The sequence below is a fragment of the Ceratotherium simum genome, chromosome 20, assembly GCF_057802395.1.
Source record: "Ceratotherium simum simum isolate JZ-2026a chromosome 20, ASM5780239v1, whole genome shotgun sequence".
In the NCBI taxonomy this organism is placed as follows: domain Eukaryota; kingdom Metazoa; phylum Chordata; class Mammalia; order Perissodactyla; family Rhinocerotidae; genus Ceratotherium; species Ceratotherium simum.
Genome location: NC_141919.1, coordinates 23,692,878 through 23,718,766, shown reverse-complemented (window position 1 = coordinate 23,718,766; position 25,889 = coordinate 23,692,878). Strand labels below are relative to the sequence as shown.

Genomic DNA, 25,889 nt, shown 5'->3' with positions numbered 1-25,889 from the left:
GGCAATACACCATTCCATTGCTGTTTAAATCAGTGAATAAGAGAATGAAAGGAGGTAGAGGAGGAAGTCAAGATGGCGGCGTAGGCAGACTCTGAACTCACCTCCTCCTGCGGACACAGCCAATTTACAACTACACGTGGAAAAATTACCCCTGAGACAGAACTGAAAACTGGATAAGAGGAGCTCCTGCAACAACGGACAATCCTAACTGAGGTAGAAGAGGCAGAAACTGCCTTCTGGAGAGGAAAACGCCTCCTTCAGAAGCCGCCAGCTTCACGGCCGCTGGGAGCAGCTCACAGGTACGCAGCCCTCCCTGGAGGCGTGGGGCCCTGAGCCGGGGAGCGCCCCCGCTGTGGGCATTTTGTGGACCCAGCACAATCTAGACGAGTGGCATAATATCTGACTTTGCCTGCTACTAAAACATTGGGGAATACCCCCAGAAAAGCTGGTTCACAAAGAAATTAAAACCGGCCCTTAAAGGGCCCACATGCAAACTCACCCGTTTCAGAAAGCATCCTAAAATCACCAGAAAGAAAGGTGCACAGTGCTTTGGTGAAAAGAGACTCACCTAATAGGCCCTGTGTGCATCTGGATGAGAAGTGAGACCTCTCCAGGGACTGGGACATTGGCGCGGCCATTGTTGTGGCCTGGTGTGGGCATGCTGACACAGACGCCACTGGCGTTCTCCCTGAGGCCTGCTAGCCCAGGGTCTGCCCCACCCACTAGGGCATCGATTTAATCCAGCTCAGCCAGGGCAGGCAGCCCACCCTAGGGACTGGCCCCACCCAATAACAAGCCCTCAGGCAACTTGTGGGCCCGCATAGATTGGTGACTGGGTTCTCTGCAGCCTGGCGACTGAGCCGACTTCAGTGGGGCAGAGCGGGCACAAGGAGTGGGTGGAGAGTGTGGGGCAATGGTGGAGTGTGTGGGGCTCCCGCCGTGGAGAGACTGGTTCCACTTCGGGAGGTCGGGGCACACACATGGGGCAGGACTGTGTTGACTGTGTGTGTGGACCTGTGGGAAGCAGGGCTTGTCAGCTGCAGAAGACTTGTGTTTCTCAAAGACCCACATAGGGGGTTTGCCCCACCTTCCAAAGCCTAAAACAATTGGGTGCTCCCATGCCTGAGGCCAGCTGCACCCAGCTCCAATCCTTAGAGAGCTGACAAGAGACCTAAAGGCTGGAGGCTTATAGCAATTGTAAGGCCCTGAGCCTAACAACCTGCCTCGCTAGGGGCCTACTCACTTAAAAGAAAGACTGTAACACAAATGTGGTATTAGAACTTGCAGCCAACTGTGCTGGGGCTCCCCACACCTGATAAAGACACTGAAGGGCCCACAACAACTACAAGCAGCTGAGCATTACAACAGCTGGCCAGGAGCATAGCTCAGCCTCTCTGGGTGCCTACAGGGAGAGCAAATAGGCCACAACAGAAGGACACACGTAGCCCACATAGGGGTCACCCATGGAACACTGAGAACTGAGGGAAGCACACTGCAGGCCTCCTAAGCCATCACTTACATAAGGTCACCTATCCAAGAGCAGGAGACGTAGCTGACCTACCTAATACGTAGACACAAGCACAGGGAAAGAGGCAAAATGAGGAGGCAAAGGAATACATTCCAAGTAAGGGAACAGGACAAAACCCCAGAAAAGGAACTAAGTGAAACAGAAATGAGCAACCTACCCAACAGAGAGTTCAAACAAAGAGTGTTAAGGATGCTCACTGATCTGGGGAGAAGAATAGATGAACTCACTGAGAATGTCAACAAAGAAATGGAAGATATAAAAAAGAACCAATCAGAAATGAAGAATACAATACTGGAAATGAGAAATTCACTAGAGGGACTCAAAAGCAGAGTAGAGGATACAGAAGAAGGGATCTGTGAGCTGGACGAAAGACTAGAAGAAATTACCCAAGGTGAACAGGTAAAAGAGAAAAGAATTAAAAAGAGTGAGGACAGTCTAAGGGACCTCTGGGACAACATCAAGCGCACTAACATCCGTATTATAGGTGTCCCGGAAGGAGAAGAGCGAGACAAAGGGGCAGAGAATCTATTTCAAGAAATAATAGATGAAAACTTCCCTAACCTAAGGAAGGAAATAGACATCCAGGTACAGGAAGCAGAGAGAGCCCCAAACAAGATAAACGTAAAGAGGCCCACACCAAGACACATCATAATCAAAATGTCCAGAATTAAAGATAAAGAGAGAATCCTAAAAGCCGCAAGAGAAAGTCAAGTTACATACAAAGGAAACCCCATAAGGCTATCAGCTGACTTCTCAGCAGAAACCTTACAGGCTAGAAGAGAATGGCATGATATATTTAAAGTGCTAAAAGGAAAAAACTTACAGCCAAGAATACTCTACCCAGCAAGGTTATCATTCAAAATGGAAGGAGAGATCAAAAATTTCCCAGACAAGCAAAAATTAAAGAAGTTTGTCACCAAGAAACCAGTGCTACAAGAAATGTTGAAGGGACTGATTTAAGGGGAAAAGAAGATCACAAATAGGAAAAATTATCTATTTCCATAAGAGGGTAATGGATACAAATGCACAAAAAGAGGTTAGATATGATATCAAAAACATAAAATGAGGGAGGAGGGGAGTTAAAGAGTAGAGCTTTCAGACAGAGGTCAAACTAAAGAGACCATCAATTCTGTATAGAAGAAGAAAGGAACAGAGAAGGACTACTAAAACATTGAGGAAAAAAAAAGTTAAAAAATGGCAGTGAGTACATACTTATCAATAGCTACTTTAAATGTCAATGGACTAAATGATCCAAATAAAAGGCATAGGGTGGCTGATTGGATAAAAAAACAAGACCCATATATATGCTCCATACAAGAGACACACTTCAGACCTAAAGACACACAAACTGAAAGTGAGGGGTGGGAAAAAGATACTCCATGCAAATGGCAATGAAAAGAAAGCTGGGGTAGCAATACTCATATCAGACAAAACAGACTTTAAAACAAAAACTGTAAAAAGAGACAAAGAAGGGCATTACATAATGATCAAGGGAACAGTCCAACAAGAGGATATAACACTTGTAAATATCTACACACCCAATATAGGTGCACCTAAATATATAAAGCAATTATTAACAGACATAAAAACAGAAATAGACAGTAACACAATAATAGTAGGTGACTTTAACACTCCACTTACACCAACAGATAGATCATCCAAACAGAAGATCAATAAGGAAACATTGGCCTTAAATGACACACTAGAACAGATGGACCTAGTAGATATATACAGAGCATTCCATCCAAAAACCGAAGAATACACGTTCTTTTCAAATGCACATGGAACATTCTCCAGGACTGATCACATATTAGGCCATAAAACAAGTCTCCATAAATTTAAGAAGATTGAAATAATACCAAGCATCTTTTCTGACCACAACAGTATGAAACTAGAAATCAACTGTAGGAAGAAAATCAGAAAAGCCACAAATATGTGGAGATTAAACAAAATGCTACTGAACAACGACTGGGTCAATGAAGAAATCAAAGAAGAAATCAAAAAAATACCTGGAGAAAAATGAAAATGAAAATATGACATGTCAGAATTTACGGGACACAGCAAAAGCGGTTCTAAGAGGGAAGTTTATAGCAATACAGGCCTATCTCAACAAACAAGAAAAATCTCAAATAAACAATCTAACAATGCACCTAAAGGAACTGGAAAAAGAAGAACAAACAAAGCCCAAAATCAGTAGAAGAAGGGAAATAATAAAAATCAGAGCAGAAATAAATGAAATAGAGACCAAAAAAACAATAGTAAAAATTAATAAAACCAAGAGCTGGTTCTTTGAAAAGATCAACAAAATTGACAAACCTTTAGCTAGACTCACCAAGAAAAAAAGAGAGAAGGCACACATAAGTAAAATCAGAAATGAAAGAGGAGAAATTACAACAGACACCTCAGAAATACAAAAGATTATAAGAGAATACTATGAAAAGCTATATGCCAACCAATTCGACAATCTGGAAGAAATGGATAAATTCTTAGAATCATACAACCTTCCAAAGCTGGATCAAGAAAAAGATCAAGAATTTGAATAGACCAATCACCAGTAAGGAGATCGAAACAGTAATCACAAACCTCCCCAAAAATAAAAGTCCAAGACCAGACGGCTTCCCTGGTGAATTCTAGCAAACATTCAAAGAAGACTTAATACCTATCCTTCTCAAACTCTTCCAAAAACTTGAGGAGGGGGAGAAGCTCCTTAACTCATTCTACAAAGCCGACATTACCCTGATACCAAAACCAGACAAGGACAACACAAAAAAAAGAAAATTACAGGCCAATATCACTGATGAACATCGATGCAAAAATCCTCAACAAAATACTAGCAAATCGCATACAACAATACGTTAAAAAGATTATACACCATGATCAAGTGGGATTTATTCCAGTTATGCAGGGATGGTTTAACATTCACAAATCAATCAACGTGATACACCACATTAATAAAATGAAGAATAAAAATCACATGATCATCTCAATAGATGCAGAGAAAGCATCTGACAAGATATAGCATCCATTTATGATAAAAACTCTGAATAAAATGGGTATAGAGGGAAAGTACCTCAACATAATAAAGACCATATATGAGAAACCCACAGCTAATATCCTCAATGGTGAAAAACTGAAAGCTATCCCTCTAAGAACAGGAACCAGACAAGGATGCCCACTGTCACCACTCCTATTTAACATAGTACTGGAAGTCCTAGCCAGAGCAATCAGGCAAGAGAAAGAAATAAAAGGGATCCAAATTGGAAAGGAAGAAGTGAAACTGTCACTATTTGCAGATGACATGATTTTATATATAGAAAACCCTAAAGAATCCACCAGAAAACTTTTAGAAGTAATAAACGAATATGGTAAAGTTGCAGGATACAAAATCAACATACAAAAATCAGTTGCATTTCTATACACTAACAACGAAGTAGCAGAAAGAGAAATTAAGAATACCATCCCATTTACAATTGCAACAAAAAGAATAAAATACCTAGGAATAAACTTAACCAAAGAGGTGAAAGAGCTGTACACTGAAAACTATAAAACATTGCTGAAAGAAATTGAAGAAGACACAAAGAAATGGAAAGATATTCCATGCTCTTGGATTGGAAGAATTAACATAGTTAAGATGTCCGTACTTCCTAAAGCCATCTAGATTCAGTGCAATCCCTATCAAAGTTCCAACAACATTTTTCACAGAAATAGAACAAAGAATCCTAAAATTTGTATGGAACAACAAAAAGACCCCGAATAGCTAAAGGAATCCTGAGAAAAAAAGAACAAAGCTGGAGGTATCACACTCCCTGATTTCAAAATATACTACAAAGCTATAGTAACCAAAACAGCATGGTACTGGCACAAAAACAGACACACAGATCAATGGAATAGAATCGAAAGCCCAGAAATAAACCCACACACCTATGGACAGCTAATCTTTGACAAAGGAGCCAAGAACATACAATGGAGAAAAGAAAGTCTCTTCAACAAATGATGTTGGGAAAACTGGATAGCCACACGCAAAAAAATGAAAGTAGACCCTTACCTTACACCATACACAAAAATTAACTCCAAATGGATTAAAGACTTGAATGTAAGACCTGAAACTGTGAAACTTCTAGAAGAAAACATAGGCAGTACGCCCTTTGACATCAGTCTTAGCAACATATTTTCAAGCACCATGTCTGACCGGGCAAGAGAAACAATAGAAAAGATAAACAAATGGGACTACATCAAACTAAAAAGCTTCTACACAGCAAAAGAAACCATCAACAAGACGAAAAGACAACCTAACAATTGGGAGAAGATATTTGCATCCATACATCTGATAAGGGGTTAATCTCCAAAATATATAAAGAACTCATGCATCTCAACAACAAAAAAACTAACAACCCAATTAAAAAATGGGCAAAAGACCTGAACAGACATTTCTCCAAAGAAGATATACAGAGAGCCAACAGACACATGAAAAGATGTTCAAAATCGTTAACTATCAGGGAAATGCAAATCAAAACTACAATGAGATATCACCTCATGCCCATCAGAATGGCTATAATTAACAAGACAGGAAACAACATGTGTTGGAGAGGATGTGGAGAGAAGGGAACTCTCATACCCTGCTGGTGGGAGTGCAAACTGGTGCAGCCACTATGGAAAACAGTATGGAGATTCCTCAAAAAATCAAGGATAGAACTACCATATGATCCAGCTATTCCACTGCTGGGTATTTATCCAAAGAACTTGAAAACACCAATGCATAAAGATACATGCACCCCTGTGTTCACTGCAGTGTTATTCACAATAGCCAAGACTTGGAAGCAACCTAAGTGCCCATCAAGGGACAAATGGATAAAGAAGATGTGGTATATATACACAATGGAATACTACTCAGCCATAAGAAACGATGAAATCCAGTCATTTGTGACAACATGGATGGACATTGAGAGTATTATGCAAAGTGAAATAAGTCAGAGGGAGAAGGTCACATACCGTATGATTTCCTTCATTAAGTAGTAGATAATAACAACAATAAACAAACACATAGGGACAGAGATTGGATTGGTGGTTACCAGAGGGGAAGAGGGCATGGGGGAGGGCGAAAGGGATAATTTGGCACACACAATATGTGTGTGGTGATGGGTTGTAATTAGTATTTGAGTGGTGAACATGATGTAATCTATGCAGAAATATAAGTATAATGATGTACATCTGAAATTTATACAATGTTATAAACCAATGTTACTGCAATAAACAAAAAATTAAAAAAAAAAAAAAGAATGAAAGGAACCCTCTGAGGATCCCCTAGATCTCTTGCTCCCAAGAATAAATATGTGAAAATCATGCCAGAAAGATGGATACATATCACTGTTTTGTTATCAGAGTCCTGTAGACCACACCTGCTCTCATTTAGTGATATTCTCTATCCTTCTCTACAAAGCCAGATTTTAGAGATCTTAGTATCCTCTCTCATAAAAACGCTCTCTCTGGTAATGCCAGGGGGACTTGGATGGTCCCACATGTGTTCGCGGTAGAGGGACCGGAGCCTGTAAACACACGGCTACTTCACCTCATACACTTCTGAACATTTAAATTAAAACTATCAGTAACTTGGCACAGCATTCACTACCTCCCCACCTCTCAACTGTGCACTATGTTCTGCCAATCTGTTTGAAAGCTTCACTGCATATTTATCATGTCCACTCCTAACCACTGGTGTTGAAGGATAATCCAGAATTTCCTCTAAAAGTAGCTTTAAAGAGAATAATGCTTTCCCGTAACTCTTGAATGAAAAAATATAAACTGACACGATATTAATGCTAAAAATCAAACCCACGATAACAGATAACTGAGATGCAGGGGGTGAGCTGAGGAATCAGCACAGCTCCTTCATCTTCCAGTGAGGAATGAAGTGTTGAGAGGGGACTTGACCTGCCACATGAGTGGCAGACCTGAGACGAGGACCGGGGCTCCAGATCCCCGGGTCAGAATTCATTCTATTCCCGGCTGTCTAGAGCCATCTGCGCTCGTCAGTCTGAGGTCTGCATCTGCAGGTTAAGTTGCCTACTTTGTCTCGTCTCTGTCCCTCCCTGGCTCTCTTACTCAATGAGAAGATTCTTCCAACTGATCATTTATGGGCCCATTCATCCAAGTAAATAGGAAACATTTTAAAAATTGATTTTGTAAGCTTCACGTATGTCAGAGAAAGAGTAGCCTATAAAAAAAAATAGCATGCTCCCCAAAGTACTTCCTTTTTTTAATGGTACGCTTTTTTTTAAACATAACTTTTATTATTTTTCCTCTTTACAAAGGCAGTAAGCGTTCATGGTACATTAATTTAGAAAATATAGGTCCACAAAATAGAAGAAAATAACAATTGTCTTAAAATTCTGGTGAGCTCTTATCAGTAAGGCTGCTCTGCCCAGTCCATGGCATCTACGCTATGGCACTCTGAATCACGATTCCTCTACCCTGGGAAACATCAGATTTAATGACTACACAGTAGCAATGCTCTAATAACGGAGATAAAAATCTTTTAATCCTTCTATTTATAATTATTAAGCATTGCATAGTTAATCTAAAAAAATACCTCTACTATTTCTTAATTTCTATTAAAAGTACCCAAAATTACCATTTTAGTTTCTAGATATATTAAATATTCTTTCCAAGAGACTGAGATATGTGCTTCTCTTTGAGTAACAAGTATATCCAAGGAATTCAAACAAGATCACATTATTAAACAGAAACAAGGAGGATCGATAAATTCATTAAACCAAGGCTGTGGTGCCCTTTTTGTTTAAGTTTCCAGACTTACAACTTCAAATGGACTCAAAGGCTGAAAGGACTGTAGACATTTTTAGGCAGCTAACTCTCAGTATGAACCACCTGGAGGCATGGAATTGCCTTTCCCAAAGTCATCCATCTTCAATTCTCCTCAAAAGATCTTTCCACCATCCCCAATTTAATGCCAGCTTCTCTTTTGTTTGTTCCAAATCAATTTAGAGTTTGTCAAATTTCCCCATTAGCCAGGAGCCTCCAAGAAGTCACTGTACCACTAAGCATGTGCCATCAAAGCTTTGGCAAACCCTCAGCCCCAGTTGTCACCCAAAGGCCAACAGTGAAGGAAGAAGTGAGAGAAAGACACAGGAGCTTCCCCCATGAACTTTCAAACCAATAAACTCCAGAGTTTATACTTACCTCCTCCTCATAATCAGAATCACTCTCTTCACTGTCCGATCTAGGGGCAACTTCGTAACTACAGGAAAAGGAGTGGGAAGAAGAGGAGGCTCAGGTCTTTAAATTAGAAAACACTATATACACGCATGACTTAACTAGCACATTCTATGTACAAGTGACAAACGCAGGTAATAACTTTAACCATTTCAGCAAAGGTTGTGTTATTTTAGTTTCAAGATTTTACAAGGACCCCAAAAATCTAAAAAGCCAAAGAACACCAGTAACTTTGCTTTAATGCCATACCCAGGATTCATTTCCAACCAAGCATCCAGCTGACTTGCTTTGGGAGCTTCTGGTCCGAACAGGACCTTGCCGGTTTCCGTGTGAGTCACTTTGACAGGGAGGTCACTCATCTGACTGCTCTCATCTATCGGCTAGGAAGGAGAAAAAAAAAACACATCATCACTTGGTGATAACACTTTCTCTCAATTCTGTGCTGGATGTTTCTCAGCCTTTTGGCTACCCAGCATCTGAAACCTTTTGCTGTGTTCAGAAATTTCCTAATGAGTCTTGGTGAGAAGTGGGAGGCCATCTCCTATGAAGAAACTGAAAACACCAGCCTCCCTGGCAGCTAAGGTATTAGAATAAAACCTCAGCTCCACCGACCATACGCCCTCACCAAGGCTAAATTAGGAACTAGAAGTTCAAGGAAGCAAGGACCAACAGGCACACAGGTGGGAGTGACAGCAGTGCCAGTGGAGTGGTATCAGCCGTGCCAAGTGCCTGTCTGCTCCCAGTGTCAGCCACGTCCACACTGACCAGTTGTACAGTAAAATACTGGGTGTAGCCTTGAGTCAGGTTCTCCAGTCTTCCTGGAGATCTGAAGAATTATCCAATATCCTATGAATATATTCTTTTCTTACTTAAATTAGGCAGAGTTGATTTTTGTCATTTGCAACTAAGAACCCCCAAACCCCCAAAGATATCCCCCAGATAACAACTATTGCAAAGTCTTGGTGTCAGAGAGAATGGGAAAAGGAAAAGGTACTATAACTTGTGTCATCTCATTAGTGGCTGGTTTGGCTTCTGCAGAACCTTTAGCAAAACACCACACCACCAGGGATCCAGCCCAACCACTGGAACCTGTAAGTGTGAAAGCAAAAAGCTCTGATTTCTAAAACCTGGTGAACAGACCAAGACTGAGCTGAAGTTCATTATTAGACTCTCAATGAAAAATGGCTTGCTCAGAAAATTGAGAATAAATGAAATCGCAGAGGCTCGGTTTAACCTACTTCAGAGAACAAATTGTTTTAAAAGGCCTAAAAATGGAGTAATCCTATGCAAATGAATGCTCCTGATCACAGCGGGACTGTACTTCTAGGAGCAGACCCTCAGGGAAGATGTTTGTTTGGAAATGCTTGATTTGTGAGTAGTTCAAGTTAACTATCTCCTTAAAAGTAATAAAAGCAATGTTTAGACAATTCATTAGTTCCAAAGAATTTTTTCTAAATTATTCTTAATTGGAGTTAAATAAAAATGATAGGAAAAACAGTATACTGTAGGTTATCTTCTATATCTTACAGGAAATGATCCCCCCCAAAAAAATGGTTCTTTCCCCATTCTCCCTCAATAAAGCACTGTCAGAATAAGAAATAATATATTAGTGATTATCCACAAAAATAACATTTAAAAAAAGAAAAGGCTTACTCCAGACAGTCTTTTTTTTCTTTTATGTGTGCTAAAAGCAAGGGTTGTGAACACCATGACTTTGCACACCAAGATGACGTTTCTTCCTCATTAATGTAAAAGGTTATCTATATGCTCACGCGATACAGAAGGAAATCTACCATTGGCTGTCATCTCCCCTGGAAAAATCATATTCCATTATCTTGAACTATTATCATACAGCTTGTTTTATTCCTTATGTCATGTCTCAAAGAAAACTGGGAATCACTGTAGCCAGAATTAGAACTTTGGCAATACCACTGAATGAACACAGCAGAGTGTAATAAGAACATTATTTCAAAACAAACTGAGCAAGATGTCCACTTTGCCAGCTTAAGCAAACAGAAAACCCATGTGTTAAGATTAAAAGAAATAAAAGGTGTATGTCACCAGCCCAAGATCAGTAGCTAATTTTCCCAAGAGATAATAAGAGAACAGCCCACTATCATACTAACACGTTAAATCTCTCCCTGTGTGCTTGTTAATTACAGACCCACGTGAGGCGTGCTTAGGTGAGGCTGCGCTGTTACAAATTAGAGCTGTTTCTAAGTGCTCTAATATATAGTATTCTTGCCCCATAACAGCCCACTGAGAGTTTCTTACACATTAGACATTTATCCCGATCCTTTCTCTCCTTGTGATGGATTATAGTGGTTAAGCAACGTTTATTGTTCAAGAGGTTTCTGCACAGAATAGTGGTTTCAACCTTTTTTCTGCATCCGGGCTGTTCACATTCACAATATGTCTCACATGCACAGTGATTCTAGAATGGGAAGAGGCAACCCTCCACCCACCCCAATCTTCCAGGCAGCTTTATCAGAATCTGTGAAAGGAGAAGGCGGTTTGAAACAAACTCCCTTCCCATCCTGCTCTGGGGGTATGCCTCCTCATGTGAACCACTGGCAGAGAACTTTGAGTTTTCAGGAAAAAAAAAAACCTCCAATAAATAAATAATTGTATTCTCATGATTTAGGAGAATATTGAAAATACTATGAAATAAAATTTAGGGATATGCTGATGAATCTATAAATAGAAGCTATATTGAAAGCCTATAGAAAATGTCAAAAAATAACTTAACCAAATATGTAAATTGTTTGGCTTAGGTAGTTTTATAATTCCAAATTAGTAATAAACTAAGGAAACTGGGTCATATTTTATGCTTCTGTATCATTTACTGGGAAAATGTAATTATAGAGTCATAAGATTTTTACACATTCTGTGTGTTCATAAACATGCTTATATGTGCACAGAAAATTCTGGAATGGTATACAAGAAGCTTAATATCAGCTGATTGGCAGTTTGAGATGGAAGTGGATAACTTTTCAGTATATCCCTTTTATACTATTCTAATTTTATACTATGCTAATGTACTATTTTTACTTAAAAATGAATAGCTGAGTAAAAGTAAAATTAGTATACACAAAAAATGGTGCTGCAAAGGATGGCAGGGACTCATTCAGCAGAACACAGTAGAAATGGGTGCAAAATCCCTTACCTCTCCATCTGGTCCCAGGGCAGACTCTCCTCCCTCTGCATTCTCCTCAGCCTTCTGCAAAACAGCATTGTCAAATATTATGTGTAAACCAAGATGATGGGTACAGGAAGGATGTCATGGTAACTCTGGGGTATGTAACAGCACTTCATTACTACTCAGCATCATCTAACAAAGCTTAAGTATGAATGCCTTTTATTTTTATTTCTCTTCAGTATCTAAGACAAAGTGTGTGTTTTATTAGCAGCTTGCAGAGAGTTATTTAAGGCAAGGTGTGAATTAACACCAGCACACTAGAGACTTGTGTCTCCTAGGATCCAAAGAGCTTAAGACACAGCAGTATCTAGAGAGAGGTCAGAATCTGAAATGCTGTTCTCGTGTTTGGCACTATGAAGACAAATCCTGACATAATCAGCTCAACCTTCCCATTCCCTTAGCAAGGTTTCTAAAACTGTCCATCAAGAATAAACTCTGGACCACTCTTGGGTCATAAAAATACAAAATGATAGAAAATTCGATAAGTTCTCTGAATGTTTTTCATTCTACCTAATTAGCTTTCATAATATACAGTGTTTCCACAGTGGGTATGTGGGGAAATTTGATGCAGATACTGCGATCTCATGAAAAATTCTGTCATCTACCATTTCTTAAATATTCCAATACCTTAGTCCATTAACCTCTAGATGTGCCTCAAAGACAGCCTAAATGAAAAGCTAAGATTATGTCACATTTTGTACATACTTGAGAGAGTCTCATCTGTAATATACACAAAACAGTCTAAATTTCTTACATTCATAACAGCCTCTTTGACAAGTGAAATCTTTAACATCACCTGTACAGAATCCTTATTTTAAAGTTATTACTGGAAAGCTATACTACTTCTTCATAGTACAATGAAAGAAAAAAAAACTTGAGTCATTTGCTTTATCAAGACATTAAAGAAAATGAGCTTTCTTCCCCTGGGCCCTTTAGTTAATTAAAAATATATATAATGATACAGAATCGATATTAACTCCACTTTGTTTACTTAAGGCATGGATTGTATAATACATTTTTGCTTTCCATGAAAATGATTCAATTGTCTCTAGACAAAACAGCTTTTACAGAAAATGTCTAATGTTTAAAATCTAGCCTCTTGTCCATACTGAAAAAAAGCAGTTCTCATAAATGTTTGAAATTTTTGAAGTTCTTTTATAATTTTCTTACAAAAAATACATATACGTATGTATGCATGCCAAAACACAAGCAAATTTTTATGTTGCTTTTACCAAAGAGTAGGAAATGAAATACTCTCTTTGGGTTATGATTTCCCAAGAATTTAATTTTCTGTTTATGCCACCCCAAAGTGAAAATGTTTACAAGCTCAAAAAGAGTGATTAGCATCTGAAAGCGCTAGGCCCTGTGTCTGGGTTGAGGATACAGAGAACAATGGCAGAGTCCCGCAGCTCAGAAGAGAAACAATCCCTGCTGCCAGCCCCTGAAAGTTCCATTTTTGGAATTCTCAGGCACTATCCTCAGACCACTGTTTTAATTAATGGGAGAAAGTCAATTAATCCCACCATTCTTTCCACACAAATCAGAAATAAGCTACAAATTTGGCAACAAAGAAAATCAAATGAGACAATGAATAAGCCAATTTCCAATATCTAGCAAGCAGAACTGGATCGTAATTTCAATGAATAGTACATTAAAAAGCTTGAAGGACCATAAATAATAGAATCAAAACTATTCTAAAGGATAACTCTTCTATGAATATGCTATAGACTAGCTAGAGTGTTATCTAAAAACTGCCTCCTAATCAGGCCCTTCCATTACTTAAAATCCTTTAAACTAATTTTAAAAATTCCATTAGGTATCAAATTTGAGAGGCAATGTAATGTTAGATTTAAGAAACTTGGTTCTGGAATTAGATGACCTGTATGAATCCCAGCTCTGTCAGTAAGTGCAAGAGACCTTAGCTGTATGATTTTGGGTAAATGTTCCCTGTGTCTTCGTTCCCTCTCCTGTAAAGTAGGGACGGTAACAGTCCCTACCTCACAGGGCTGCTGCAGGGCTGGATCACTCTTTCAATACCTACAATCCAATGTGACATGTAATACATACCGCGAGCATCAATCTCCACAATGTAAAAGGATCAATGATAGTCCGAGGGCTATTTTATGTCTCTATAAGATTGGCTGTAGCACTGTCTGAAACCTGCTTCATAAGGTTATGAGGTCAGGGTTACAAGGGTGCCTGGCACGTAAAAGGCACTAAATAAATATTTGGTGAATGAATGAATGAACATAAGCACCAAGAACAATGCTTTCCACTTAGCATACGCTCAAGAATTATTATTATTATTATTATCACAATTAGGTGCCAATATATTTGCAAGTCATAAAACAGTTAAGAACACACAGACAATGCCTCATCGAACTGCTCTACGAGACTTTTCTCGCATGCCCTGGACTTACACCCACTTCGGCTATGCTATATGAGGTGGAAGCCGGGTGGCAGTCTACTCTATGGCAGAAGATGTCAAGTTCTCCCATCCTGCTTTAGATTCTTCCAGTTTGCTGATGGTCTCTGGTGTGCTTTCATAAATCCATGTTCTCACATCAAACTGGTGCTTTATCCTCCCCACTCCCCACCAACAAACATTTTCCCCTTTTTTTGGCTCAAGATTAACTCCCAGCAGATTGTGATTGGTGCTACCGTTTGAGCTAACCTTGGACAGTCTCTGAGCACCTGGTGAAACAGCCTGGTGCTGACGTGGCCACTGCTACTGTGTCTCCCTCTGCCTGAGGAAGTTTCACATAGAGCTATCTGTATCGTGTGACTGCAAACACATCCTATCAATATTACTGCTGATGCCTGAGCTGACTGCCATTGATTTAAAAAAGACACACAAAAAACAATGCAGTTCATCCATTAATTAAGACTGAAGGAAATTTGTACTGGCTTCTTCCTACCTGCAAAAAGTGTGGAACTAATTATGCTCATGGAGGGAGGGAGGAGTGTAATGAGCCTAGTCACGGAAGGAGATATGAAACAAATTACTCATGACTAAAGACAATTTGGGTTCCCAATCTCCAAGGCCAATGTCAATTCATACCTTCCATTTAGGAATGTTCATGAACAAAGCTATGTGTGTGGCTACACATCCTCCTTGCAGGAGCTTTATAAATAATCAATGACAGGGGTGAGGAGGGACAGGAATCCCTAAACATGAAAGTCCCGTGTAAGCTGAACTCAAGAAAATAAAATTCAATGGGGCACTTGACTTAGATTATCACAATATAGGCCACTTACAGCCTCATTTCGTAAAGAAACAGTTTTATACCAAATATTTTACAATCTATGTAATAAAGTGAATGCATTTTATCCCACAGCAGGTGTTGTTATAATACGCTGAAACATTCAAATGTGCTGGCATCTTAAAGACTCATTCTGCTTCGATGGAAACCTAAGCTTTCAGAAACCACTTGGGTTATTTTTACTGCCATTTAAGTGGACCTCTGAGCATTAAGATAGGTGATCAGGCAATAAAAAATACCCAAGAATATCAAATTAACAGGCAATTGCACATTACTTTGGTTGTGCCTTGCAGAGAAAACCAATTCCAACTCGTCAATCCAGTTAAGCAGGACTTTGATCCAAACTTCTGGCTTCACCCATTTTGACACTGAACTAATCAAATAAATCTAATCATCGTGGCATTGTGTTCACCCACCTTTACAACAGACTACACTCAAATGCCTAGAATTACCTTAGACCCTTTCTTTCACCTATGAAAATCTCCTGGTGGAGGAAAGCTGCAATAAACTATATCATCTCTGGGGAAAACAGGCACATGAATTGAGACGAATCAGAGAGTAACTTGAATTTAAAACAAATGTCTCAGCAACATTACTACTTTGCATTTGATGATCTTTCCACTGAAAATTATACCAAGAGGTTTTTCTGATGTTTTGATATCTAAAAGGGATAAAAACACATTCCCTATCACAATATTGATTAATACATTATGCCAGAAAAGTTCGCCCTGCAGAACATCCTGGTTCTGAGATTTACTTACAATAGTGGTTGATGAGAGAAGGAGAGAAAAAAGAACTTTCAGAGAGAAAACCAAACACCACAATGAAAAAGATATCTGGCACAGCTTTCCCCCATGGAGCTCTGAGGGTGTTCCCATTGGTATCACAGGTTTCTAAGAAATGTCACAAATAAACAACAAGGGCATAGTTCTGCTGGTATACACCTCATTGAAAGATTTGGAAAAGGGAATAAAATTTATTTTCGGCCTGAAGTCAACAGCTCGAGAAGCCGAACCTCTGAAATGACTAGACTTCAAAGCAGTGGTTTGGGGAGGGTGGCATGGGCTCCTAAGCACTGCTTAAGTTAAAATACATGGTAAAGCCCTGTGAGAAATACCCTATTATCACCAGGAACCACGTGAGGCCACCTGATTAGAAAATTCTCTTCATAGGAGCTGGGGAGGAGGGCTAAGCAGAGTCCACCAAAAATAACAAATCCTCATCTCCTACTGCATACCTATATAGTCAAAGAACTTGTCATTGTCCTAAAAGACATCCTACCTAGTAATATCTAATTGATCCCCAACTAGAAAAAAATGGTGGCCATTTATTTACTCAACATCACAGAGAATATACAATAAGGGGAAAAAGAAGATTTTATTTTCAGAAAAACCTATAACCACATTTCAACAATCATGAGCCTACATTTATACCACAGAATTGCTTGATAAAATAACTAATATTTACTGAGCACTTACTAAGTGCCAGGGAGTGTTCTAAATGCTTTAGATAATCTAATTTCCTCACATAATCCTCACAACAAATCCATGATTTAGGTACTGCTCCTATCACCTTCTCACAGATCAAGAGAATGAAGCACCAGGTAACAGATCTTTTAATGAAATATCCTATAAGAGCAAATTAGTATGATCTGCTTTCTTGTGCAGTGATGAATTCAAAAGATGGCGAACTAACATGACTCAGACAGTGGTCCACTTTTCTAATTTAGCATGTTCCATCCTATTTGTACATACCCCGGTGGCTTTATCTAGCCCCACACCCTTTTTTATCCCATAGTCACCCAGGAGATGTTAGAGAACAACCATGACAGAGGACGGAGACCTCAAGGTCATGCTAAGTGCACATAATAGCGCATTCATCCTGTCACACCGTACAGACTGGTTTCATATAATTAGATGTTTCAGTACTTTAAATGTTATTCCTCCTCTAACACATAAGTAGATACATATAGCTTACTTCTTTTTCTTCCATTTCAAGGGCATTAATGGAAGACAAGGCTGAGAATGAGAAGTTTCAGAATGACTTATAAAGGCATACTTCATAGTAATAGCTCTAATGGTGAGAAGAGAAAATTAAACAAGGTCATGGCAGGTTACAGGAAACCCACTGTATTATTCACTAACAACAAGTCAACACAATAAACTCTCCAAGAAAGAAAACGGCCTTCTCTGTTACACTGGGGCAATTTTTTAAAAAAATTATACACTAATTTAACACAAAGTAAAAAGTAACCCTTCTCCAATTAAATTACAAGGTCAAACATATTCATGTTGAACAGCATAGTTGTTAGACTTATCTGTGGCTTAGCTGTCCTACAAATGTTGCTACCAGCTCAACACTCTTAGTTCACTGGAGAAAGGTTTTCTCAAAACAAAGATTTGTTGATGCCTTACTTAATAAAAAAAAAAAAAACGGCAGATAGGTATGGCATAATATTCAATTCTGTGGGAAAATGCTAAAAGGGATGCATAGAATTTTTAAGCTTCTGGATGCAGTTTCCCTCCCCGACAGAGAAGCTGGAACAAGCAGCTCTCAATCATTCACTCTAATGGAGGGGAGAAGAACCACAGATAATCCAAAGTGCCAAATAATCAGCTTTTGAAAGCATCCGTTTTCTTTGCATTTGAATAAAGGTGCATCTGGAATTGGGTAACTCACTTTGAACTAAGTCTGAAAGCCCTGTGAAAGAGACAGTTTCCAGGAAGGACTAGGAAGGAGCCTAGTTTCTTTTTTTCCTTCTTTATCCCATTTCTCCCAATGAGATGGCCCAGGAAGGAAATACAGCCTGTCCCCCTTAGTCCTGCTGAGGGCAGTGAGGACTCAAATGTGAGACATCCTGAGAGCATGCCAGAAAAGAGTTAGAGGGCTGATAATAAAGCAATAATTCTGCACATTCAACCATGTGAGATAACCAATGGGAGATGCCCAGAGATATCCACCAGGCAGACTGGAGTCGCTTTGGTATCTATTATTCGTTTGCCAGAAAATCAGGCCCCATCCCCAACTTGACTCCCAGTCTTCCTTCACAGCATTCATCACAGTTTATAATTATATATGTGAGTGCATATTTGATTAATATCTGTCTGTCTCTCTCTGATTAAATTGTGCTTTTCCTCACCATTGTACCCTCTCCCCCAGCATCTAGCATACTGCCCAGCTTATAGTAAGTGTTCAGTTAATACCTGTTGAGTGAACACATAAAATAGAAAGAGTAAAACGCTATTAGCAAACCTGAAGGCAAGAGTTTGGAAGTAGAGAGCCAACCTAGAGATCATGTACAGTTGGCAGTATCATGAAAAATATTATGACAGGTTCCTGCTCTGTACAGACTAATGCAAAAACAAAGGCATTATCATTATCACTCAATAATATATCCTTCTCTGCCTGTGATGATATAACAAGCTTATACCATGGCAGGAATCTATTAATTGTAAGCCAGAAGCTCAAATCTTGGCCACTAGCTTTTAATCTCAAAGAAATGCAGAATATGAACTTTAGTACTAAATACACTGACAGTGACGGTTTCGTGGCAACCTCTGCAAAACACACCTCTGGATTAGGAAGAGCAAAAACTGCCATTTAATAGGGTTCACTTATGGAATATTACAGAATTGTATCTTTTTGCCTATGTGCTATTCACTAACTCTGAAAACGTCTTTTTAAGTCAGAAATTGGGAGCTGGAATTTTGCAAAGTCTATAATGCTACCTTGACAAGAAAATGAGGTATTCCTCACCAACGAAATGTCTAAATCCGAGCCCTGAGTCATCCCTCGTTCATCTTCACAATAAGGGAAGCTATCTTATACCAAAGAAATCAGGTGCAAGAAGGCGCCTTCTCAATCATTTATTCCTCCTCGTTAATTATGAAACAGGTATGAGAATTCAGGAGCCATGAAATTAATTATTTTCTGAAAAACATTTTGTTCAATTATTCAGTGCAGAGAATAAATGATTCAATGCTACCAGTCCTCAATGTTCACAATTCTGACAAAGACTTACTGTTGATGTTTGTACCCGGCCCAATCAGAATTTACCGTGAAAACAAAATATCAACCAAGAACTAAATTACCAGACTACTGAAGCCTCAAAGAGGCTCTATAGTCACAAGTCTCCACTCAGCAGGTTACCCTTGAATTGAGATATAATATTTGCAGAGCAGAGATTCTAAATCTTACTCTTCACTTCTCATGATAATTCGGAGATATTTTACCTAAGACCATTGTTTTCTGTAATGACCTAAAACCCTTACCTACACACTTACCTTAGTGGACAGCAGGGCAGCCCAACTGAAGGAACAATTTTGGCATTGCCGTCTGTCCAAATAAACAGGCTGAAATACGTTCCAAAAGTATCCCAAAGCAATCTCGTACATCTTCCCCTAGCCTCTTTCAATCTGTACACTGCATTTTCTTCTTAACTTTCATTCCATTTTCTTAACTCAGCAGTCCCCTGCCACACTGCATTACACTTAAGCAAACGCTTATTTGCGTGCATGTTTTTCCTCTTCCTATTGACTGTGTGTAGTTAATTTTTAAATACTGTACGAAACAATGGAAATATGGACTGTATTGTTTCAGTTTAATACATCTTATCCATTATGCCCTCATCCGATATGTTGTCTCGTAGGCCTAATGAACTCTTTCATGCCATGCCCATTTATATAAGCAATTTTTGCAATTCAATAACTTAAATCTTCCATTAGGGTAGAAAGGAGTATATATCACAGTGCTATACACGCCTTAGACTGGCCCCTGACCATACACCCCCTACTCAGCCGCTGCCATGAGGGCGCTCACCTTCTTCCGCCTCCTCCTCTTCTTCTTCTCTTTGGCTGCTTGGGCTTGCTTGTGCTCCCAAACCAGATTAGTCAGGTTGGCCACATACTCATCAGTCTGCTGCAAAAGGTAAGCTAAACGCCTGTCTTTCTTTTGATCAATCAGTTTTCTATAACCCTCTTCATCTTCAGCCTATCAAGGAAAGAAGAGCATGATCAGAGAGTAACAAAAGTCTGCAGACAATGCCTTTTTCCACTCATCTCTCCCCTTGAACATCTGCACGTTGACTGGTGGTGAGTGCAGCAAACCGAAAGATCCAGGCTGCCTGAGTTCTTGCACACAGTCTGGGACCAGGGAGCACACGGAAGTCCCAGGACACCAGGGGTCATTGCAAAATCAGGACACATAGCCACACTATTTACGTGGTGTGAGCAAGGACTGTGAGTCAACTCTTTGTTCTTCTGTGTTTCTTTAATGGCAAAAAATGTTAATATTTGACGACTCATCATCTGAAGTTTATTCTTAACGTTGTATTTTGGAAATTTTCAAATATAATAAAAAGCAGAGAGAATAGTATGATCTCTCATATAACCAATATCAAGCAACAAAAGTTAACTCATGATGACCCTGTTTCATTGCTACCCTTCCTCCAAATCCTCCACAATCCCAAACTGGATTGTCTTAAAGCAAATTCTACACATAAAAACCTTTCACTCATAAATATTTCAGCAAGTACTTCCAAAGGCAACGAATCAAATGAGCTTTGAACAAATAAATTCTCATACTTAAAAGCATTATAGACACGTGGTTGATAGGAAAGGTCAGATTTGGGGGATTTTTGTCACAGATCAGCACTGCATTATGGGCCTAGGTGACTGGAGACAAGTCATTTGGCACCTGAAGTCTGACATCACTGAGCAATAAAACAGACACAATAATTCCCACCTCCATCTCCCATTAAGCAACATTATGAGGTTAAATGGAATAAAAACTCTGATGTATTCTGAGCCATTTCCAGAGAAATCTTTTTTGCACGTCCCAGTAAAAGGACATCTCAAAAAATATTCCTCCTATGAAGCAGGATAAAAGGAATGTGCTGCAAAATCTTCGAGAAGCAACTCCATTACAGAAAAGATGAGGCTCTTCAATCCAGGGGTGTCACTCCAGCTTCTGCCCCAGTGACAGCAGTTTCATCCTTCAGTCTAGTCGCTGTCTGCCCCGTGGATGAGCATGAACCTCACATGCTATTATAACTCTAATTGCTTTTGGTTACGGTTGATCTCACTTGAAGAAAGAGTGATTAAAAAAAAACTTCAGTTTCTCTGTTATCTATATATTCCATCGTTTAATTGCAAAAATTAATGATTTGCAAATGCCTAATCATTAGTGTCAAACCAATCTGTTACTGAAGTTCTAATATAGTTTCACTTCAGTTGAATCAGACAAGTTTGACTGCTTACTGCTCAGATTACTATAAAATGGTCTCCTGAGCTAGTTGGAAATCTCTTGGACAGTTCCCTCCCTCCCAAAAAAGGAGAGCAAGGGAGGAGAAGATGGTTAAGATTTAATAGTACCTGGACACAGAGCCTTTCAAAATATGGTCTTTACTCTCTGGAATCCAAAAATTTCATGAAAACAAAATGCAAACCGTAATACCAACAAGGAAGACAGTGTCACGTGGAATTTTCCAGGGACATAATTATGGGCTGAAGTTAATGACTTTCTCTTCATCCAATACTCAGGCATTATGTCCCAGATAGAATCTGCAGGTCTCCTGTCATTATAGATCACACACACTTTTCTAAAATCCAGTGTGCTTTGAGGGTCAATTCCAAAAATAAATGGTCAATAAAAGCAAATATGCAGGCCAATGATAGAAACCAATCCTTTCTGTGTTTATATATTCATTAAAAAATAATACTGCAAATGCAGTGATTCCTGAATAGCCTTTGTCAATAACACGGCCAACCAAAAAAGCAGCATTTCAAAATTAACTTAAAAATCACTTTTTACACTGTTAGAGAAAAATTTCTGCCATTAAAAAAAAAATAAGCAACAGGCTTCAAAAAAGTCTTCTTAGATTCCAAGACACAGCTTAATGAGATATTCATTCAAAACAACTTGTGCCATTAGTCTCAAAGAGGTAATATTTTAAAAAGAACTGCCATTTCCATCCTTCCAGATCTGGTTATCAAAACTCCTGCAAAATGCAGTGCCTGCCTTTACGTGAGAAGCTATAATCTGAAGAGCAATGCCACCCTAGGACATGGAAATACTATACTCATCAGTTGTGGCCTTAGATTTGTGGCATTGCATTGTCTAGGAAAGAGAAGTGTTTTTACTCCATCCCTATGGAGTACAAAGGAATTTATTAATATATTTGATAGCCAGCTTTTACTCTGTCCTTCTACTACAGCATATTTAACATCCTCAGCACAGGTAGAGGAGAGGGGAGCGTGTTCCTGGGTTCCAGCGGGCGGGCCCCTTACCATCAACCTCCGCATTCTCTCCTTTTCGATCCGCTCTGTCTCTTTCTTCTGCTCCCTTTCAGTGTTGGCGTGCCAAGTTGCCACTGCTTTGGAAAGCTTCTGGATCTTTCCAGCCACAGACCGATGGTACTCCTTAAAATCTTTTGCATGTTGCAAAATACTATTCAGGTATTCCTAAAGGATCCAAAGTGGGGAGAAAAGGATACTTAGAATGCATTTCCCAATGTCCTATGAGGTTTTAGTTAGCCCAAGAAAACCCCCCGTGTGCATTTAACAAGGATGGAGGACTAGAATCTATTTTCGGGTAGGTGCCCTGGTGTGTCTCCATAGCCGAGGTGTGGGCTACGGGGCTGGTGGGAAAGATGACCTCTCAAAGTTTGTTTGGGTGCCAGCCTGCTGAAGAGAACCCCCGAAGCCTCGAGAGTGTGGCCACATGAAAACGGGAAAATCAAAGATCGAGAGAAACCTACAAAATGGCGATGATAAAATTTAAAGCAAATCACTCTCAAATAAACTCAAGGGAGACGGATATCTCCAGTGAGAATCGTTATAAAAGTAATGTTTCAATTCTGCTCTAACTTAAATACCTTAGAATTGTGACTTGAAATGTTTATAGGAAGCTAAAATCGACATACATAATTTGTATCCACTTTTTAAATGCAGGAGGAGAAACGTGTACCCTTATTTACACTAAAATCCAACATTTTTCAAAACAAAACTAAGCACGGCACTAAATGAAGCACAGAAAAACAAACTTACAGGATTATGACACAAAATCAAATCCTACATCAAAATATTTCCAAACCCCTAGAAAGGAATGTTTTAAAATATCTGCCCCTGTGAAACCTCCAACTGGGCCCTTGAAAAGCCCAGGCTACTATATTTATATTTGTTATCAAAATAACTGTTTGCTCTCTTCTCTCCTTTTCCCTAGGATTTTGCTCCAGGAAACCCCCCTAAGCCCACCCAGTCAGCAGCTTCTCACCGGATTATGAAGATGACGCCTGACTGGAATTAAGAAAGCAGGGTCCTCCACCTCATCCCGCTACCGCTCGTGTGTGTGACTTTGGGCAGGTCACCCACTTACCTGGCTTGGCCTAAGTTTCCTCCTGTATAAAATGGTGCGGTTGGACTATGTAAGCTCCAAGGAACCTTTCTGTTCCGTGACGTCCGCACCGCCGGCAGCGGTACACTTTTCAGTCGTTCTGACTCCATCCAATTATTTCGTTAGACCTCTGTCAACACGAGGGCAGGCCCTCCCAGGCCCCAGTACCTGGTGCTTCTGCCGGCGCTTCCTCTCCTGCTCAATCTTCTGCTGCTTCTCCAGCTTCTCCGTCATGCGGGCTTCCCTCAGGGTCTGGCGCTTGCTCCGCTTGTATGCTTTGGAGTTGAGAGCCGTCTCCAGGGTCGTGTCCCGTCGCATGCAGGCCACCACCTCCTGTCTCAGCTGTCAAGAAGGGAGCAGTTGGAGAGCCTCCCCAAATGGAGGCCGGATTCCTGAACCCCGCCCTTGTCTCATTCCCATGTCTCCCAGCAGAAGGGGGACGCTACACGTTTCTCCATCCCAGTCGGCCTTTTGCTAAATGAAGGGACTAACTCATGCCAAATTTATGCAGTAGTTTCAGAGATGGTACAAATTTTATTTCCAAATAAGTCAGATAAAAAGCAATTATAGCACTGTAAGACTAAAAAAAGTAGATGTTGTCTTGGATTTTAAATAAATTCATTCTATTTAATTATTCGAATGATATTAATTAGTTAATAAGCTTTAAAAATTTTTTACTTCGTTTTAAGTGCCATACTAACAATCTCTTTGTGTTTAAAGATTAACTTTAATGATGCTCTGCAAAAAGAATATAAGAATTACTTCCTGTTCACGTGCAGTAGCAGCAGATACTCAAACAATGTTAATTCATAGTCTCATATAAAAGATGGGAAATACTGGTTTTGGTTTCTTCCCACTCCTAACAATGATATTCTTTGTAAGATACTTCAATTTTATACTATATCATGGACTTCTTTTAGATTATCATAAATATAATATCTTATCCACAATGTATGTTATGTGGTGGTAGGGGGTGGGGAATTGGGAATATACATTGAAATAATAATAATTCAGATTCAATCTGAAATCAGCATCAATCCAGTTAATTTTATTGGGAAACTTCATAGATAACAGATTTTTCAATAATATCAAGCAAATATTAGAGACCAATAAGAATCCAGCATAGTGAAGCTAATTTGAATATAATCTTATTCCTGTTTAATTATTTAATAAAATTTTATCAGACACTTTACTGATGCATTCTATGAAGTCACCTATAAGAAAGAGGTAAACATAACTCGAAGACTTTTTCTTTCTTTCTTTCTTTCTTTTTGAATTTAAGCTGAAATCTACTCGCATAAAACTGTGGCCAAGTAGCACCCTGCCACCACTGATGTTCTCTTGTGATATTGTAACCAATAAGGCAAAGGTACTTCCAAGTTCATAGACAACAGCAAGTGGGGTGGCCTTGTGATTTTAGTCACATCTTCCAACAGACCGAGTCATGCAATTCAATACTTCCAAACTACTTTCATTCATTAATAATTCATTTTACATGCTCTGAGACCTAAACCAAACAAACCCATCTGACTGGTGGGGGAAGCATTCTTTTTCTCCTTTGACTAAATGAGGCAGTGTGCGGATCAGGAGACCTGTACCTTTGGGGTCCACAAGTCAAAACTCACCAAAGCGAAAATTAGCTCTACTGAATTCCACTAATCTCCTACTGATTTAGCAATTATAAAATAGATCATTATGCTAGCTTTTATTAACCAGTGACTACTAAGAACTGTAGTGAGAACAATAGATAATAATTCACCGATTAGTCAATTTGTGGGTCTGAGATCATCAAATGCTCCAAACTTAGGTTTTGATGAATAACCGACAGTTACAAAACATAGTTTTATGTGTTTCTATAAACGATGAGCTATTCATTCAGTAGAGTGGCTATCACATTCGTTAAAATTATTTTCACAGTCATGGCTAGGATTTTACACTTGTGTTACAAAGAAGCTCTGATCTACCGCCTTCGTGGTTTTTTTTTTTGGAGTCATAAAGGCAAGCATGAGCTAACCCATTTGTTCTCAAGGTTTCATCCACAGTAACAAAACACCCCAACTCTGACTTTGGAAACCATAATACAGGAGAAAAAATGTCTCTGATACAAAGAAGAGAAAAATGGAATAAGCAGCAGTTCATCTTCATTATTTTTAGCTCTATGCTGCTGGTCTAAAAGATATTCTATTTTACTAAGTTTATATCTTTATAACAACATTGAACAAACAAGGAAATGCACAGATCACACTCTTGAACAATTACATTTATTTCCTACACCTCAGAT

General features: G+C 39.3%; 1 protein-coding gene across 8 annotated transcripts in view; it reads right to left on the bottom strand.

Moving 5' to 3' along the window:
• Positions 1-25,889, bottom strand: part of SMARCA2 (SWI/SNF related BAF chromatin remodeling complex subunit ATPase 2) — a 181,684-nt gene that overhangs the window by 116,118 nt on the left and 39,677 nt on the right. For all 8 annotated transcript variants that reach the window (XM_087444534.1, XM_087444531.1, XM_087444530.1 and 5 more), the window contains 6 exons: positions 23,777-23,950; positions 22,504-22,677; positions 20,036-20,206; positions 11,922-11,975; positions 9,005-9,135; positions 8,723-8,780 (listed from right to left, as the gene is read on the bottom strand). In XM_087444534.1, coding sequence (XP_087300660.1) covers positions 8,723-8,780; positions 9,005-9,135; positions 11,922-11,975; positions 20,036-20,206; positions 22,504-22,677; positions 23,777-23,950 — 762 coding nt within the window. The remainder of the gene's footprint in view (positions 1-8,722; positions 8,781-9,004; positions 9,136-11,921; positions 11,976-20,035; positions 20,207-22,503; positions 22,678-23,776; positions 23,951-25,889) is intronic.